Raw genomic sequence first — 15,796 nt, forward strand, 5'->3', positions numbered from 1 at the left:
TCAATAAGAAAGAAATCAGATTGTTGAATTTTCAAGAAAACTCCCATTTACTCTTTCAAAAGCACAACAAACCTGTGGTACTTTGAACTGTTCTAAAGGAGGCTCAGCAGGGAAATGTGAACACCCAGGGCTGCTGTGGCCAGGCAGGGTTGGAGATCTTTTCCAACCTTTGTGATTCTGAGCATTGACAGTGAGAGGAAAACACCACTGATGTTTGATGCTGATCAGTCAAAAGCTGAAGCTGGTTTTGCTCTGAGCCTGTGGCCCTTGGCTGCTCTGCAGGTGGACTACAAGGCAGATGAGTGGCTGATGAAGAACATGGACCCTCTGAACGACAACGTGGCCACGCTCCTGCACCAGTCCTCAGACAAATTCGTGGCTGAGCTTTGGAAGGATGGTAAGAGAGCTCTGAGCACAGATTGTTGGTGATTTCACCTTGCTGGATGAGCTGTTTGGGGTTTTTTTAATGCTTGTTCCTTCTTCACCCTCCTCCATTGTAAATATCTACAGCATTTTCTCTCTTATTTAGTGCCCAGAGAACACCAAGGAAGCTGAGTTACACCTCTGGTCCCTTGCACATGTACCATTTCTGAGTAGCTGCTTCTCATGTTCATTACTGGAACTGATACTCACTTATTACTTGTTTCTCTGTGTCCGATTTCATGTGGAACCTTGTCCAAAGCTCTTGGTTAGGACTTGCTGCAGTGGAGCCCTGAGTGTGACCAGCTGTAGTGGTTCTTGCTGTTGGTAAAACATTGTAAACTTTGTGTCCTGTGAGCACCAGCAGTTATTTCCTGTGCACTGGTGGGTGGTACTCTGCAAATCCACATCTTCTAAAATTAATTGCATTAACAGCCTGAGAAATTAACAGTGCTGAGAAATTGCACATTAAAATCAAATCCTGTTTGATTTTGATGGGCAGGTTACCTGCCCATCACCTGAAAGTATTTATCAGTACTTCTACCAAATGACTCCAAAAAGCAGAAACAGCCACATAAATACTTAGCAAGGACTTTTCTATTCTGCTTTTTAACATTCACATTTTCACAGTCTACTGATATAAACCCTGCAGTTTGTTACTTGAGGAGGAAATGAAGGCTGTGATTTAGGTGGTGCTGGAGGTGAATGCTGAGTTTCCCTCTTTGGGCAGCCACAGAGAGCAGCTTTAATGAATCTGTAAAGAACTTTTTTGGTTGGGGATCTGCTCTTCTCCCTTGGAGGACACACACAGAGCAATTGTGTTTTGGTCCAAATCCTCAAACCCCATTCCCACAGACCATTGAAATGTGCATGGAATATGTTGTGGCCTGACTGCTTTTGTAGCACAGTGAAGTGTGTTTGCAATTGATGAACCTGTTGTTTTTACTAACTCAAGTGTCTTGTGTATCTGCTCTTCTGTCTTTCTGTTTCTGCTGTTTCTCTGCCTTAGAGATTCAGAATATTCAGAGAGCCTGTTTCTATGACAATATTTCTGGTCTTCATGAGCCACCAGGTGAATGGATATAAAACAGTAGGCCTACTAAAGGCAGGGCTGTTGTACCTCCAGGAGAACCATTTTTGCTCGTAGGCTTGCATGAACTTCTCATTTCATGCTGAATTTAGGTAAACCCCCCCCGGGGCTCCCAGTGCATTCCTGTCCAGCTGCTGCTGCACACACACAAAGCATCTCCAGTTATGCATTGCAGATGAAAAGGTTTGTTGCTTCCTGGTTCCATGAGGAGATGTAGAATTGCCTTTAAGTGACAATTCTGGTAGCTCCAAGCATTTGAGAGAATGCAAAAGCTTTGTGACACTATCAAGCTTCTTTCTGCAGTCCAACATTGACAAAACTCTGGGATGATTTAGGATGTGGCTGTGTCCTTATGGGAGGAGAGCTCGAGAATGTTTTGAAGTCTCAGGATGACTGCTGCAGTTTTAGCGGGAGTAGAAAGTGAAATAAACTTCTTCCAGCTTTACTGGAATTGTTATTTTTTATTTAAAAACCTCTTGATTTTAATATTTGTATAAGCTACAGATGGTTTTTTTGGTGTTGAGAAATCAAGAAATGTACTTGGAATGCACTTCCTCATCCTTCTTGGATTCCTCTCCCCAAGCTTAGAAACACATGGATGTGAAGGTTGTGCCTTCAGATTTTGGGTTTATCTTTCACTACTCCTGATACGTCCCATCCCTGAGGAAACCTGGGGAACCTAAAGGAATTCCTGGAGAGCTTTGTGCCAGGGGCTTCAGCCAGGAGTGATGGTCCTGCAGTTCATGCTTTAAACCTCTAGGCAGAGCTTACATTAAACTCCAATAATCCTGTTTGAACTAGAAATCACCCTCCTAGAGCTGGAGCACAGAGAGGAGCAAAACAAAACTGTGCAGGATCAGATCTGTTTGCCAAATTGTACACTGTGGAAAAAAAGCTGAGTGCTTGCAGTCCTCAGTGGGGCCTGGTGGGTGCAAGTTCCTGATATTGACAATCATTTCACCCTCTATAAAACTGACTCCCTGTAATCCCTGTCCCATGTCTGATTTGGGACAGAATTCTGCTTAAAACAAATATTTGGGATATGACCTTATAAACACCTTACCACCTACTTCTTTCTCCAACTTTAATAAGTTGAATTCTCGTGTTCAAAACCCTGTGGAGGATCTGGGCTCTGCTCTACGTGCAAGGCTTAGAACTGATTATTCAGATTTGCTGCCCTGTGTTTCTCTGCCTTTAATTTTCTTTCTTTCTTTTTTTTTTTTATAGACCTTTGACCAGTTGAATATTAGGAAGATGTTAAATAGTGTCCCTTATTTGTCAGATAATTCTGGTAGCAAAGCATAATTCCCTCTGCTTTGGTTTAAATGAATTTGAAGATAACGTGACAAAATTGAAGCTGTAACCTACAAACAGTTGCATTTTTCTGGCTGCCCAGCTTGGATTTCATGGAGAACCCACAAATGGTGGGATTTGTTCAGTCCTAAGAAGCACCAGCTGTAATTATTGAGGTGTTAAGCCACCTGTGTATCTTTCAGTGAACTGTTCACATAATTCTTGACATGCACATGGAATCACCTTCTAGGTTTTAAAAATGGCAGTCACGTTTCTAACTGTGCTTCTGAAAAACAGACCCTTGAGATCCTTACCCAAAATGTTCCCAAAAAGTCAAAGAAAAAGCTCTCTCGTGATGCTTTATGGCAGCTTGGAAGTGCTTTGGTGTGGAGTTTTCCTGGTTTGAAACTTGTCTTTTGCATAGGGAGGTCTTTGCAGGTGTATTTAAAAATGGGAAGAACTCTTGCAAATATCAGCTGAGCACAAGTCTGGCAAATACATTTTTCCCTCTTGTCACTGAAATAACACTATTTCCCACTCTTCTGTAAATTTCTATTAAAACATGAATTAAACTCAGGTTTAATCTCTCTCATTATCACACGTGACTTTTCATGCCCAGCTGTGTAATTCCAAATGTTCAACCCAGAAATATTGTGCACTGTAAGAACTCAGATAGAAAGCTGCCCTGGGAGCTGGGATTTCCCTCTCTCTAAAGTTAACTTCAACACACAAAAAACAGCTTTCCAGGTCATGTAGAACTGCAAGGAAAGAGCTGGATATTTCAGCCTGTACCTCCTGAAGCTACACTCTTGTGCTGGATGAGTTTGTGGCTTTTGGAACCTCAAGCTTGTGCACAGCGTCCCCAGTCCCCGCTGCGGCTGCCCCTGACACAGAGCTGGTGTCCTCTGGCACTCCCAGCATTGTCCCCAAGCTTCTGCTGCTGCTCCTCTGCCCCCTCCCAGCCCCGCCAGCCCCGGGGCCACCACTCAGCCCTCCGCTCTTGTCCCCACCAGTGGATCGCATCGTGGGGCTGGACCAGGTGACGGGCATCACCGAGACGGCCTTTGGCTCTGCCTACAAGACCAAGAAGGGCATGTTCCGCACCGTGGGCCAGCTCTACAAGGAGTCTCTCACCAAGCTGATGGCCACGCTCCGCAACACCAACCCCAACTTCGTGCGCTGCATCATCCCCAACCACGAGAAGAGGGTAGGGCCGCCTTCGCCCTCGTTCTTTCATCCTTCTTGCTTCTCATGACCCTCCACCTGTGCCAAGTCCTGCGTCCTGTCCGGCTCTTCCTTCTCCAGTCACGGTTCCGTTGTCACACTGAGCATTGTCCTCTCACAATTCCCTGATGCATGTCCCCTGAGTCACACACTTGGCTCTGTAGAGTAGCCTGAAAAACTGAAGGTTCAGTTTGCCACTAATACCAACTGAAATCATCCTTGTTTTGGTTTTTTTTTTTTTTTTTTTTTGTCCAGGCTGGGAAACTGGACCCACATCTGGTTCTAGATCAGCTCCGGTGCAATGGGGTTTTGGAAGGAATAAGGATCTGTCGGCAAGGATTCCCAAACAGGATCGTGTTCCAGGAATTCAGGCAGAGGTAACAGCAGCAACAGGCTTTGGACTTCTGAGGAGTTAAAGTTCCTTGTTAAGTAGTTGAAAACCCCACACTCATCCCTCCTCCCCCAACCCAGCTCAAAGAAAATCAAAACCTGATTGTGAGGCCTTGGGCTTCAAGTGTTTTAAACTACTGCAGTTCATTCTAAAGACAGTAAGGAAGGGGAAACAATCCAAACCTGGCTGCTGGAAAAGCTTCCTGGAGAAATTCCCTAGTTGTGCACTTGGTCACAAGCTATGAATTTATACTATGAATCACATTTTATACTACAAATCACATGGCTTATTGCTGAGTGTAAAGGTGTTTTTTCATTTGCCTTCAAGGTATGAGATCCTCACTCCCAATGCAATTCCCAAAGGTTTCATGGATGGTAAGCAAGCCTGTGAGCGTATGGTAAGTGTTTATAGCTAAATATTGTCAAAACATTGAAAAAGTCCCCCCAATTGTCCTTTTCTTAGTGTAACAACAACACCCTTGCCTGTCTGTTTAGATCAGAGCCTTGGAGCTGGACCCCAACTTGTACAGAATTGGGCAGAGCAAAATCTTCTTCCGAGCTGGAGTCCTGGCACACCTGGAAGAAGAGCGGGATCTGAAGATCACAGACATCATCATCTTCTTCCAGGCAGTGTGCAGGGGATACCTGGCCAGGAAGTGAGTGTGCTCTTGGGGCTGGGTCTTCCTTTGGGTCTCTCAGGCCTCTTTGATAGGGAGATGTGCATCAAAACTTCTATTTCAGGAGAGATTTTCTGAGTGTGTTACCTAGGGAACTGTAATTGTATCCTGGATTAAGTGGATTTTGCCTGGAAAGAATTTGCACCTTAATTCCTTAACAATATCTCCTTTCCCTGCCCTTGCCTTTGTGGCCCACACAGTCCTTGACAGTGGCTGCAAATTCTTTTTTTAAGTCTCTTTTTCCAGTCTCTCCTCCTGTCCCACTGGAGGTTCTCGGAAGTACTCTGGAGAGCTGCTTTTTAAAAATTAAAGTAGCTAATCCATCCTGATTCTATTTTTTTTTAAGAAAAAAGCCTGTTGAGAGTAAGAGCAAACAGCATTTTTAATTATTGGAAATGGTGAATCCAGCTCTTGCTCTGACTCTATAGAAGCAAGAACTCATAAATTCAGTGTAGTTACTGAAACTTAGAAATGAGCCTATTTATGGGTCTGTAAGTTTGTAGAATTGGGTAACCTAAAAGTTAAATGTTGGTCAGCTGTATTTAACACAAACTTTTGCTGTCTTCAGGGCCTTTGCAAAGAAGCAGCAGCAGCTGAGTGCACTGAAAATCCTGCAGAGGAACTGTGCTGCATATTTGAAGCTGAGGCACTGGCAGTGGTGGAGAGTCTTCACCAAGGTTCCTTCTGTTCTCTTCTATTCTGTTTCATTCACCTATAAATAGCTGAGTGCAGGATCTCATATTTTCACTTCAAACCTTTGCAGGTGAAGCCTCTTCTTCAGGTCACTCGTCAGGAAGAGGAGCTTCAAGCCAAGGATGAGGAACTGATGAAGGTGAAAGAAAAACAGACAAAAGTGGAGGCAGAACTTGAGGAAATGGAAAGGAAACATCAACAGGTTTGTGTCCAAGATCAGCTTTTGATATTCAGGATATGAATTTTGCTCTGTCCTGTGTGAGGGAGCCAAGTTGGGGAGCAGAAGAGAATCTTCTGAGCTGATTCCCACTCTGCTGGAACGTGGAATAGGAAGATACAGCACAAGCTGTTCCTTCAAGGGTACAGAAACCAAACCAAACCTGATTTATGGCATTTCCTGGTTTACAGGAGGAATTCAGTGGCAGTGTCATTCTGTGCCTGGGCAGGGCAAGCTGTGGGCAAACACCTGGGACAGCTCCACAGATTTGGGGCTTTCTCTGATGGCAGAAATTTGGTGAATAAAGGAAGAGCAATTTTAGTGTCATTTCCCTGCACTTAATGCATTTGGCACTGTCCCTCATGGCTTCCTGGTCTCCAAACTGGAGAGAATGTGGAGTTCACGGATGAGGATCAGGAGCTGGCTGGATGGGGACACACTCCAAGGCTGGCAGTCAGGGGCTCCATGTCCAGTGACAAGTAACATCCTCAGGGCTGGGGATTGGGAGTGGCCAGAAGTGCCAGGATCAGTCCATGGCACTGCTTTGCCACTCTGCAGGGAGCAGTGCAGGAAATCCTGCTGGAGCCAGAGCTGGTGTCCCCTGGGCTGCTGCCAAAGCCTCTTCTGAAAGTCTTTGGTGTGGGATGTGGACATGGGAGTCAGGACTTGGAGCAGAACGTGGCCTTTAAGTACCTCTGTAGTTGTCACAGGTACAGTGTCTCACAAGAGACTTTGAAGTGTCATTTTTAAAGCTCTAGTGCCTTCTGTATTTGCAGGTTCTGGAGGAGAAGAACATCCTTGCAGAGCAGCTCCAGGCTGAGACAGAGCTCTTTGCAGAGGCTGAGGAGATGAGGGCTCGCTTGGCTGCCAAAAAGCAAGAGTTGGAAGAAATTCTTCATGATTTGGAGTCCAGGGTTGAGGAGGAGGAGGAAAGAAACCAAATATTGCAGAATGAGAAGAAGAAAATGCAGGGCCATATCCAGGTATGGTTCTCAGTGACTGGAGGTGGAGAAATGTGATGGGGAAGCTCCCTCAACATCTCTGCAGGACAGAGGAATATGGCACCTGAGTGGAATAAGATGAACTCTTCTTCTCCTCCTTCTCCTTCTCCTCTCTGCATTATTGCTTTTTAACTCTTTGAGTCAGTAACTGAACTGTCTCAGCTGTGATATTGAAATAAGGAGAGTTGTTTCCTGTGGAATCTCTTCCCAGATCCTGGCACTTTTCACCAGGTGCCCCATTCAGGTGCAGTGTGCTGGGAAGTCTCTGACACAAAGCCTGTTCCAATTTGGTTGTCATTAATTACAGATTTTTTATTTTATAATTGGAATTAGGAAGGTGAAGGCTGTGGCAGTGAGTGTGTGTTTCCTGGACAGCACATTTCACCCAAAGCTGGAATTCAGAGCATCAAAAATTCCATAAATTAAAATTCCTTTAATTTATGACATGGCCCTTAATTGCTTCCCAGATCATTAAATCCTATAAATGAATCTAACAAAGTAAATGTGGATTTAGTGTGTGTTAGGGCTGGAGGCTTTTCAAATTATCACATCTTTGTCACTAAGTTAAAAAACGCGCAATGTTACCACATGGGTAACCTGGGAGATGCACAGATGAAGTTGTCTCTCTTCCCAGGACTTGGAGGAACAACTTGATGAGGAGGAGGGAGCTCGACAGAAGCTGCAGCTTGAAAAAGTGACAGCTGAAGCCAAGATCAAGAAGATGGAGGAGGAGATCCTACTGTTGGAGGACCAAAATTCCAAATTTCTGAAGGTGAGGGCAGTGTGCAGGGTGGAGATGCCAAGGGACAGCTCCCAAAGCTGCTGTCACCAGATCTGGGACATTTGCACCTGAACACTTGTGGGGTGTGACCAGGGCAGAGCTGAGACTCTGGAGATGAGTTTGGGCTGACATTCCAGAGGGAGTTTGTCATGCACTCTGTCCAGTTTCATGACTCTCCCAAATCTCAGAGCTGGAAAAATTGTTTATAGCTGTCATTGTTCTCTGCAAACAGATTTCCAATGCTCCCCTAAAGCCAGGCCTGCTGTGTGCTGAATCTCAGGTCTCTCTTGGAAAATAACTGTTCTTGTTTCCAAAGAATTCCACTTGATCTTTAATATTTTCAATCACTTAAAATGAAACCCGTATAAGAAACAAAACCTGCAATAGAATATTGCCCTCTGTGACACACGTCTGTGGGTTTTGTACATTCCTTTATTTGCATTGCTCAGGGACTCGTGGTTGAGTTTTACAGGTTGTTTTTGGTCCCCTTTCCCCTCCCCAGGAGAAGAAGCTGATGGAGGATCGGATTGCTGAATGCTCTTCTCAGCTGGCTGAAGAAGAAGAAAAAGCCAAAAACTTGGCCAAACTGAAGAACAAGCAGGAAATGATGATCACTGATTTGGAAGGTTTGTTGTGCCTGGGAACAGCCTGGAGCTGCTGCCAGGAGGGAATGGATCACTTTGGGCCAGGGCTGGAGTGTCTGCTCAGCCTGTGCAGGGTAACCTGAGCTGTGCACACTCCAGAGCTGCTTCATCAGCCACTTCCTGAAAGAAATTCGTGTCCCTTGCAAGACTTGTGGCATCTGGCTGCTCAGTCTCTCTCCTGTTTGAGAATCCATTTCCTTTATAGACACCCAGAAATTCCTGCTGTGTCCTGTGTCCATTAGCACCAAGAGAAAACATCCTGGCTCCCGAGAAGCTTCTCCAACTTTTCTCTAACACCAGAGCAATGCATTCCTGCAGGAATGGCAGCAGGCACTCCTGAGGCTTCCAGGATTGTTTTTTCAATAAGCAAATGTCAATTGTTATGCTTTTCTTAGTGTTTGATCTGCGTTATATTTATAGATATATTTTATCTTATGGTGCTTTATTTTTATTGAGCAGCCTGCTCTGGTGGAAGGTGTCTTCCCCAAGGCAGGGGGTTGGAATGAGTTGAGCTTTAAGGTCTCTTCCAACCTAAACCATTCCATGGTTCCATCTAAAATGGTTCCATTCCTTTAGGCATTTATTTCTGATTGTTTTGCCAGTGTTGTCACAAGTTAAACCTGTCCCACATCCAACCTTTTTTGACTTTGTTGGGTTTTTTTTGTTTAATTACTATAGATACTGTGCAACATTAATGAGCTGCCAAGTCAAAGTTGCAAAATAATAGAGAAAGTTGTTCTCTGTGCCCTAATTTGGGAATAGCTCTTGCACTTGGTGTGTTGTGACCTGTCTTGCTACATATTTGAAGGCTGATGTGCTTCTGGAAGGATATCAGAGTTTTACCTTATCTGTGTAGGAAGGTATTGAACTAACAGGAGTAGCAGTGATTGATGAACCTTGTCTTTAACAGTTGCATTCAGAGACTTTAAGATGGGTCTAAGTAAGCTTTACTCACTGGAAAATAATGCTGGAGTAGCTCTGTTTAAATCAGGACTAGGAGCTTGACAGATGTGTTTGGTTACAGAGCCATTCCAAGACTGATGGCCTTAGAAGTGGAAATTAAAGCTTATATTTAAGGCATGCAATTTCTTGGCTAGGAAAGCAGAGTAAAATGATATTTATTCTTGGAGATGATTCAAGAAGCCATTAAGGTCTCTCTGCTAGAGTCTTGGCACTGCTAGGCAAGTGGAAAAAAATTTATTTAGGGGAAAAAAATCAGTTTGCTGTGAACTTTCTCAGTTACAAAATTTGGTCTTGTGACACTGCTGTAACTGTCACTCACCAGGAACTTCATGTAAGAATAGAGGGAAAAGTACAATTCTTTTGGAATGTGAAGCTGTTTGGAGAAAAGCAGTGTTACTTTAGGTTGTTCTGGAAAATCCCACATAGCCCAGGGTGGCTCTGAGGTGATTCTTGACCATGGCTCCCTTTCCATGTCAAAAATCCTGGTTCAGAAGGAGATTTAGGAAGGGAGTGAAGGGAATCTCTGCACTGAGGAGCCACAAAGTATTGAACAAGGCTAATAACTGCTGCTCTCTCTTGTCTAAATTTATGACAAGGCCTTTAGAACTGTGCTAAGGCTCTGCTCAGCAAAACCTTCTGAGATGTGCTCCAGCCCTGCTGATGTGGGCAGCACAGCCAGGATCTGCCTTTATTCTGCCACAGGCAGGCCAGTTAAATGTCTTTGATTGCTGTGGCCCTGCTGCTGGGATGGTTGTCCCAAAGAACTCCTCAGGGCTGGAGTATGCCAGCCACGCCAGTAAATCACTGAGAGAGCTCTCAGGGTTGCAGAGTTTTGCTCAATATTGATGGGATGTGATTAAACAGCACAGATAATTGTAAAACGGTTTATTCACGTTCATTTTAAGCTGTGCCATTTTCCAGTAGACATTTTGGAGTCTGGCCTAGCCCTTCCAAAGCCATGCAAGCCAGCATTTGTTCCAGGCCACAGTTTATCTTCTTCTTTTGAGTGTTGAAGTCTGTGGTTATCTGGCCTAACAGCTCAGTAAGATTTCACTCCTTCTTTTCTACCAAGATGTTTCTCTGGCTTCATCTCAAACTACTCACTTGTTGTCAGAGACTTTCCTTTGACTTTCTGTCTAAGTCATTCACTACTTCTCCCTTGCTATTTCATTTTTCTGCAAACTGGAGAAAGAATTGAAGCAGCATAAATTAAATTTCCCACCCTTCCTGCCACCCCAAACTCCCTGAGGGGGACAAGAGGGACAATTCCATAGGAATTTAATTCTTTGCTTCCTTTAGAACGCCTCAAAAAGGAGGAGAAGACCCGTCAAGAGTTAGAAAAAGCTAAAAGAAAACTAGATGGGGAAACAACAGATCTGCAGGACCAAATAGCTGAGCTGCAAGCCCAGATTGAGGAGCTGAAGATCCAGCTGGCCAAAAAAGAGGAGGAGCTGCAGGCTGCTATGGCCAGGTCAGTGTGGGACAATGCTGCTCCCCAAAACTGAATCTGAGCTGGAATGCTGCAAGAGCAGCCAGTTCTGGAGCAGCTCTGGACCCAAAATTTAAAATGTGTCAAATTTAAAAGAATTCAGGGGTCTCTCGGCATCCTCGCTCTACAAACCTGCAAAAAGAAGTTGTTTCATGTGGTATCACAGTGTTTGGACTTTGGAAGCTTTTTTAATCTCCCAAAATTCAGTCTTAGGAGGGAAAAAATGTGTATCTCTCAGTGGTGGGCAGGACAGACTTTATCTGGGTTTGTGGGATACTCCTGCAGTCCCATGTTATGCTGAACACCACCTGTATCTTTTAAGCATAATTTTGCAGGGAGAGAGAATTCTCCAGATTTCTGGGGTGGTGGTGAGATCTACAGAATTGGAACACTTGACTGCAAATTAAAGCTTGATAATTCTGATAGTGCACCTTGGTTTTATCTGTGGTTTCTTTTATCTGTCCCTGGAAGTGTCCAAGTTGGATGGGGCTTGGAGCAGCCTGGGATAATGGAAGGTGTCCAGTGGAAGGGGTGGGAATTTGATGATGTTTAAGGTCCCAACCATTCTGTGTATTTTAATATTGATTTTATTCTAGTAGAAAAGCTAAGGTGTTTTTGTAGATAATCAAAGCAGGTGGTTGTGAGAGGAGGTGAAATCCCATTGACTGTGGTGCCTGTGTTTGACAGAGGGGATGAGGAAGCAGTTCAGAAGAACAATGCACTGAAAGTGATCAGGGAGCTGCAGGCTCAGATTGCAGAGCTCCAGGAGGACCTGGAGTCTGAGAAGGCGTCACGGAACAAGGCAGAAAAGCAGAAAAGGGATTTGAGTGAAGAGCTGGAGGCTTTAAAAACTGAACTGGAAGATACTTTGGATACCACTGCAGCACAGCAAGAGCTGAGGTAGGATCATGGGCTGTGTAAGAAAGAACCATTGAAATTCATCTTTGATCTATAAAAGACTGAAATGTTGGGGTTTTTTTTGATGACCCTTCGTGCTTCCTCCAGGACAAAGCGAGAGCAGGAGGTGGCTGAACTGAAGAAAGCAATTGAGGAAGAAACCAAAAACCACGAAGCCCAGATCCAGGAGATCAGGCAGAGGCATGCTGCTGCCCTGGAGGAGCTCTCTGAGCAGCTTGAACAGGCCAAAAGGGTGAGAAGAAAATGAACTTTCTGCTCCAGGGGGTTTTATAAGTCCATAGCAGCGTGGTTCCTTGCAGGACACCCGAGCTGAGCTGTCCTCTAAAAACCTGTCCCAGATGTTGAGCTTGGTCATGTTGGTTTGACAGTATTGCAGCTGTCAAACCAACATGACACAAAACACATTTGTGCTGTGTCCTCTGGTCACCAGCAGCAGAGCAGGCAGCAGGAGGATCACATGGCTCCTGTTCTTGTTCAGAAGGAGAATTATTCCAAAAAAAGAAGTGTTTAATTTATGAGATTACAGCTGGGGTCATTCACAAATAATGTGTGTGTGGACAGTTCATATCCTGTGGTGATTTTTTTTATGTGTTGTGAATACTGCACAAGCTTCTTTAGTAGTCTAAATCAAGTGAGAAATGCAGTAGTTAAACTATGATTTTCACCAGCTTTATTCACCTGAAAATCTTCTGTATGCCTTCCTCTCCTTATTCAATAAGTATTCTCAATAAGAGCATGAAAAGATGGAAAAATACCCTGCAATCTGAAACAAAGCTCCTGTGACAAGATGGTGTCATCTCTGGTGATATAGCAAAAATGACACTTAAAACATCCCTTGTGCCAATTACTGCTTTTTTTAAAGGCTTTTGACAAATGTCAGTGCAGTGCTGAGAATTGCTTTGTTCTGCACTTCCAGGCTGCTCTGCCTACTCAAATCAGGGCAGCTTTGGTTCATATCTTCTCTTTTATTTCTGTGAGATGAGCCATGCTGATCTGTTAATGGGCACATTCCTTCCTCCTTGCAGTGCTACCAAAACAGTCATTCCCAGTGCTGCCATCCCAGCTCCTGCCTGTGCTGCTCCTCACTGTTACCTGGGAGAGGAGCAGGGAGAGAACCCCCTGAATTCCCTCAGTCCTCACACAATGTCACACAGCAGCATCTTAAACACTCCCTGCTCACATCCTGCTGAGCACTTGGCTTCTCTCTGAACGTGGAGACCTGATCTGCAGCACCATTTTCAGCAGGAAATATTCACCTGCAGAGAGGAGCTGAACTTCTTCCCTTCCCTTTTGTCTTTCCTAGTTCAAAGCCAACCTTGAAAAGAACAAGCAAGGCTTAGAGTCTGACAACAAGGAGCTGGCCTGTGAGGTGAAGGTGCTGCAGCAGGTCAAGGCAGAGTCTGAGCACAAGAGGAAGAAACTCGATGCTCAGGTGCAGGAGCTGACTGCAAAGGTGTCAGAAGGGGAGAGGCTGAGGGTGGAGCTGGCGGAGAAGGCAAACAAGCTGCAGGTAAGGCTCTGGAAGTCCTAAAATCCTGGAGAACAGGCAAGGAACTCAAAGGTGTAACCATGTGCAGAAATGGTTGGTGTGGGAGGTGACCTCAGCAAGGGCTCTCATGGATTTGGGAGGCCTCAGAGTGGTGATGTGCCTCAGGTGGGGAGAGCTGTGACATCAATCCTGAACGTCCTGGGCTGTGGGAGAGTCCCAGTGGCGTTTTGAAGGATGTGCCTTCCATCCTGGAGAGCAAATCCTGCCGGGAGCTCTGCACAGCCCAGCTGGAGTACAGGTTGTTTTGGCTTGGCTGTGGAACTGAGGAGATAGGGCTGAGCTTTTCCAGAGGGATGAGCAAAAATTGCTGGTGGCCACAGGTTTGCTTTGGTGCTCCAGGCTGGGCGCCTGGCAGGGAGGGGCTGCAAGCACAGGCTCATTTTTCTGGGAAATAGAGCAAACAGGAAAAATGCAGCCATGGCTGACTTCTGGACCACAGCAATGAGACTTCAGGTAAATGCAGCTAAAACACTTCAGAAAAAGAATGGCCCAGCTCTCTGTGGAAGAGGCTTTCAGGCTGTCTCTCACTGTATACAAAAGTAGTGTAACCCAAAACCATAAGCTGGCACCTGGCAGTAACTTCTTCTCTTGCAGTGATGCTTTAGACCCAGCTGCCACTCTGATGATCCCTGAACTAATATATGAAATATATGGTCCTAGAATTAAAAATAGCAATAAAGTGTGAATGCAGGGATCAGAGCAAAGTGCTGGATATCAGAGCTCAATAGCCTAACTCTTGTTTTGTTACTGCACTTCAGGACTGACATTCAACTGCCATTTTGTAGCCAAACTTGAGTGGTTTTAGCTTGCTGTGCCTCTCTCTCAGGCTCTGTTGCTGGGTTGCCACAGCTGGAATTTGCTGAGGTTTTGTGCTGTGCAGTTCCAGCCCCCCGTGGGGTTTGGGCTGTGCTGTTACCTTTGGGCTGCTTGCTTTGCAGAATGAACTGGACAATGTCTCCAGTCTGCTGGAGGAGGCAGAGAAGAAAGGCATCAAGTTTGCCAAGGATGCAGCCAGTTTGGAATCTCAGCTTCAGGATACACAGGTGTGTGTGAGCAGCAAAGCCGAGCCTGGCACTGGAGCTCTGCTCCTCAGGGGAATGCTGACTGCTAACAGAAAATACATTTTCATTCATGCTTTGGAAAGTCCCTTGGGTAGAAGCTGAATTTCCTGTTCAGTCCAGTGAAATGGGATGGATTGGGATGGCTCAGCTACGTGTGGAACCAAGTTTTCATTATTTGTGCTTCACTTCCTGATAGTTGGTAGTTCTGTTTTATGTCTTTGTCTCTGAGGGAGATAAGAATCAAATAAAAAAAAAACCTTTCCAGGCAGAATTTAGTGTAAATATTCTTGGGATATATGAGGAACAATGCCCTGTCTTCTACTGACAGCTTCAAGTTCTTACAGTTGAAGTTTGAAACTGTCAGGTTTTGGTTCTTAATTAAGAAAATGCAGCTTTCTGCAGATATTCGTCACTTCAATATATTTTATCTTCCCTGTATTAAAGTTCTAATGGTGACCACTTAACTCTGAATAATGTTAATTACAAGTGGAGAGGTTTGTAGGGAGCAGGAGGGGGAAGAGGGGAAGAGGGGGTGGGATGAGGCTTACACCTTTTATTACTTTGTTATGACACAAGTTTCCACCTTTAAAGTCACCTTTATACTTAAACAATGCAGAAAACCTGGAAGCATGGTACCGTTGCAGGATTTGCTGCTCCATGCTCTTCCTAGGTGGTTTAAAATAGGTGCTCTATGCTTGTCTGAAAAAAAGAAAACATTCATTTTGAAGGTGACTTCTGTGCTAGCCCCTTGAAAGATGGAAAAGTTTCATCCATTGACTTCTAGAACAGGCTCTGGCGTGGCTTCCCTGACCAGAAATACGCTTTATGATGGTTTAAGTGTGCCCAAAATGAATGGTCAGGGCAAAAAAACCCAAATAACAGATGAGTTCATAAAGCATATCCTTGTCCCAAAAACCGAGGGAAAAATAAACCTGGAACTCCCCAGGTGGAGTTGTGGAGGTTTCAGAGCACACTGAACTCTGCCCATGCTTGTTTTCCAGGAGCTGCTCCAGGAGGAAACCCGCCAGAAGCTCAACCTCAGCAGCAGGATCAGGCAGCTGGAAGAGGAGAAGAACAACCTGCAAGAGCAGCAGGAGGAGGAAGAGGAGGCCAGGAAGAACCTGGAGAAGCAGATGCTGGCCTTGCAGGCCCAGGTAAGCTGCTGGGAGTGGCAGCACTTGTGTGACGAGATGGCCCAAAGTGGTGTCCCAGAGCTTTTGGGGAACACATCATGGAACTTCCACAGGTGCTGGAGCAGATTCTGGAATAAAGTTTCCTGTGGCCTTTCTCCATTGCAGTAATGATGTGTAACACTGAACTGTGATGGGCTTTGCCCTGCTTAGCACCCTGAGAAATCCCAGTTTTTGTGTTCCCTCAGCTTGCAGG

The 15,796-nt window shown here is 45.0% G+C and overlaps 1 protein-coding gene across 2 annotated transcripts in view; it reads left to right on the forward strand.

Moving 5' to 3' along the window:
* The window catches only part of MYH10 (myosin heavy chain 10), an 87,150-nt gene that overhangs the window by 59,990 nt on the left and 11,364 nt on the right, over positions 1–15,796 (forward strand). For both annotated transcript variants that reach the window (XM_066331886.1, XM_066331887.1), the window contains exons 15-30: positions 283–397; positions 3,817–4,010; positions 4,283–4,404; positions 4,746–4,815; positions 4,913–5,073; positions 5,663–5,771; positions 5,858–5,989; positions 6,781–6,987; positions 7,640–7,777; positions 8,289–8,412; positions 10,693–10,864; positions 11,570–11,782; positions 11,888–12,032; positions 13,104–13,310; positions 14,288–14,392; positions 15,412–15,564. In XM_066331886.1, coding sequence (XP_066187983.1) covers positions 283–397; positions 3,817–4,010; positions 4,283–4,404; positions 4,746–4,815; positions 4,913–5,073; positions 5,663–5,771; positions 5,858–5,989; positions 6,781–6,987; positions 7,640–7,777; positions 8,289–8,412; positions 10,693–10,864; positions 11,570–11,782; positions 11,888–12,032; positions 13,104–13,310; positions 14,288–14,392; positions 15,412–15,564 — 2,367 coding nt within the window. The remainder of the gene's footprint in view (positions 1–282; positions 398–3,816; positions 4,011–4,282; positions 4,405–4,745; positions 4,816–4,912; positions 5,074–5,662; positions 5,772–5,857; positions 5,990–6,780; positions 6,988–7,639; positions 7,778–8,288; positions 8,413–10,692; positions 10,865–11,569; positions 11,783–11,887; positions 12,033–13,103; positions 13,311–14,287; positions 14,393–15,411; positions 15,565–15,796) is intronic.

The sequence above is a fragment of the Sylvia atricapilla genome, chromosome 18 (genome assembly GCF_009819655.1).
Source record: "Sylvia atricapilla isolate bSylAtr1 chromosome 18, bSylAtr1.pri, whole genome shotgun sequence".
Lineage (NCBI taxonomy): Eukaryota > Metazoa > Chordata > Aves > Passeriformes > Sylviidae > Sylvia > Sylvia atricapilla.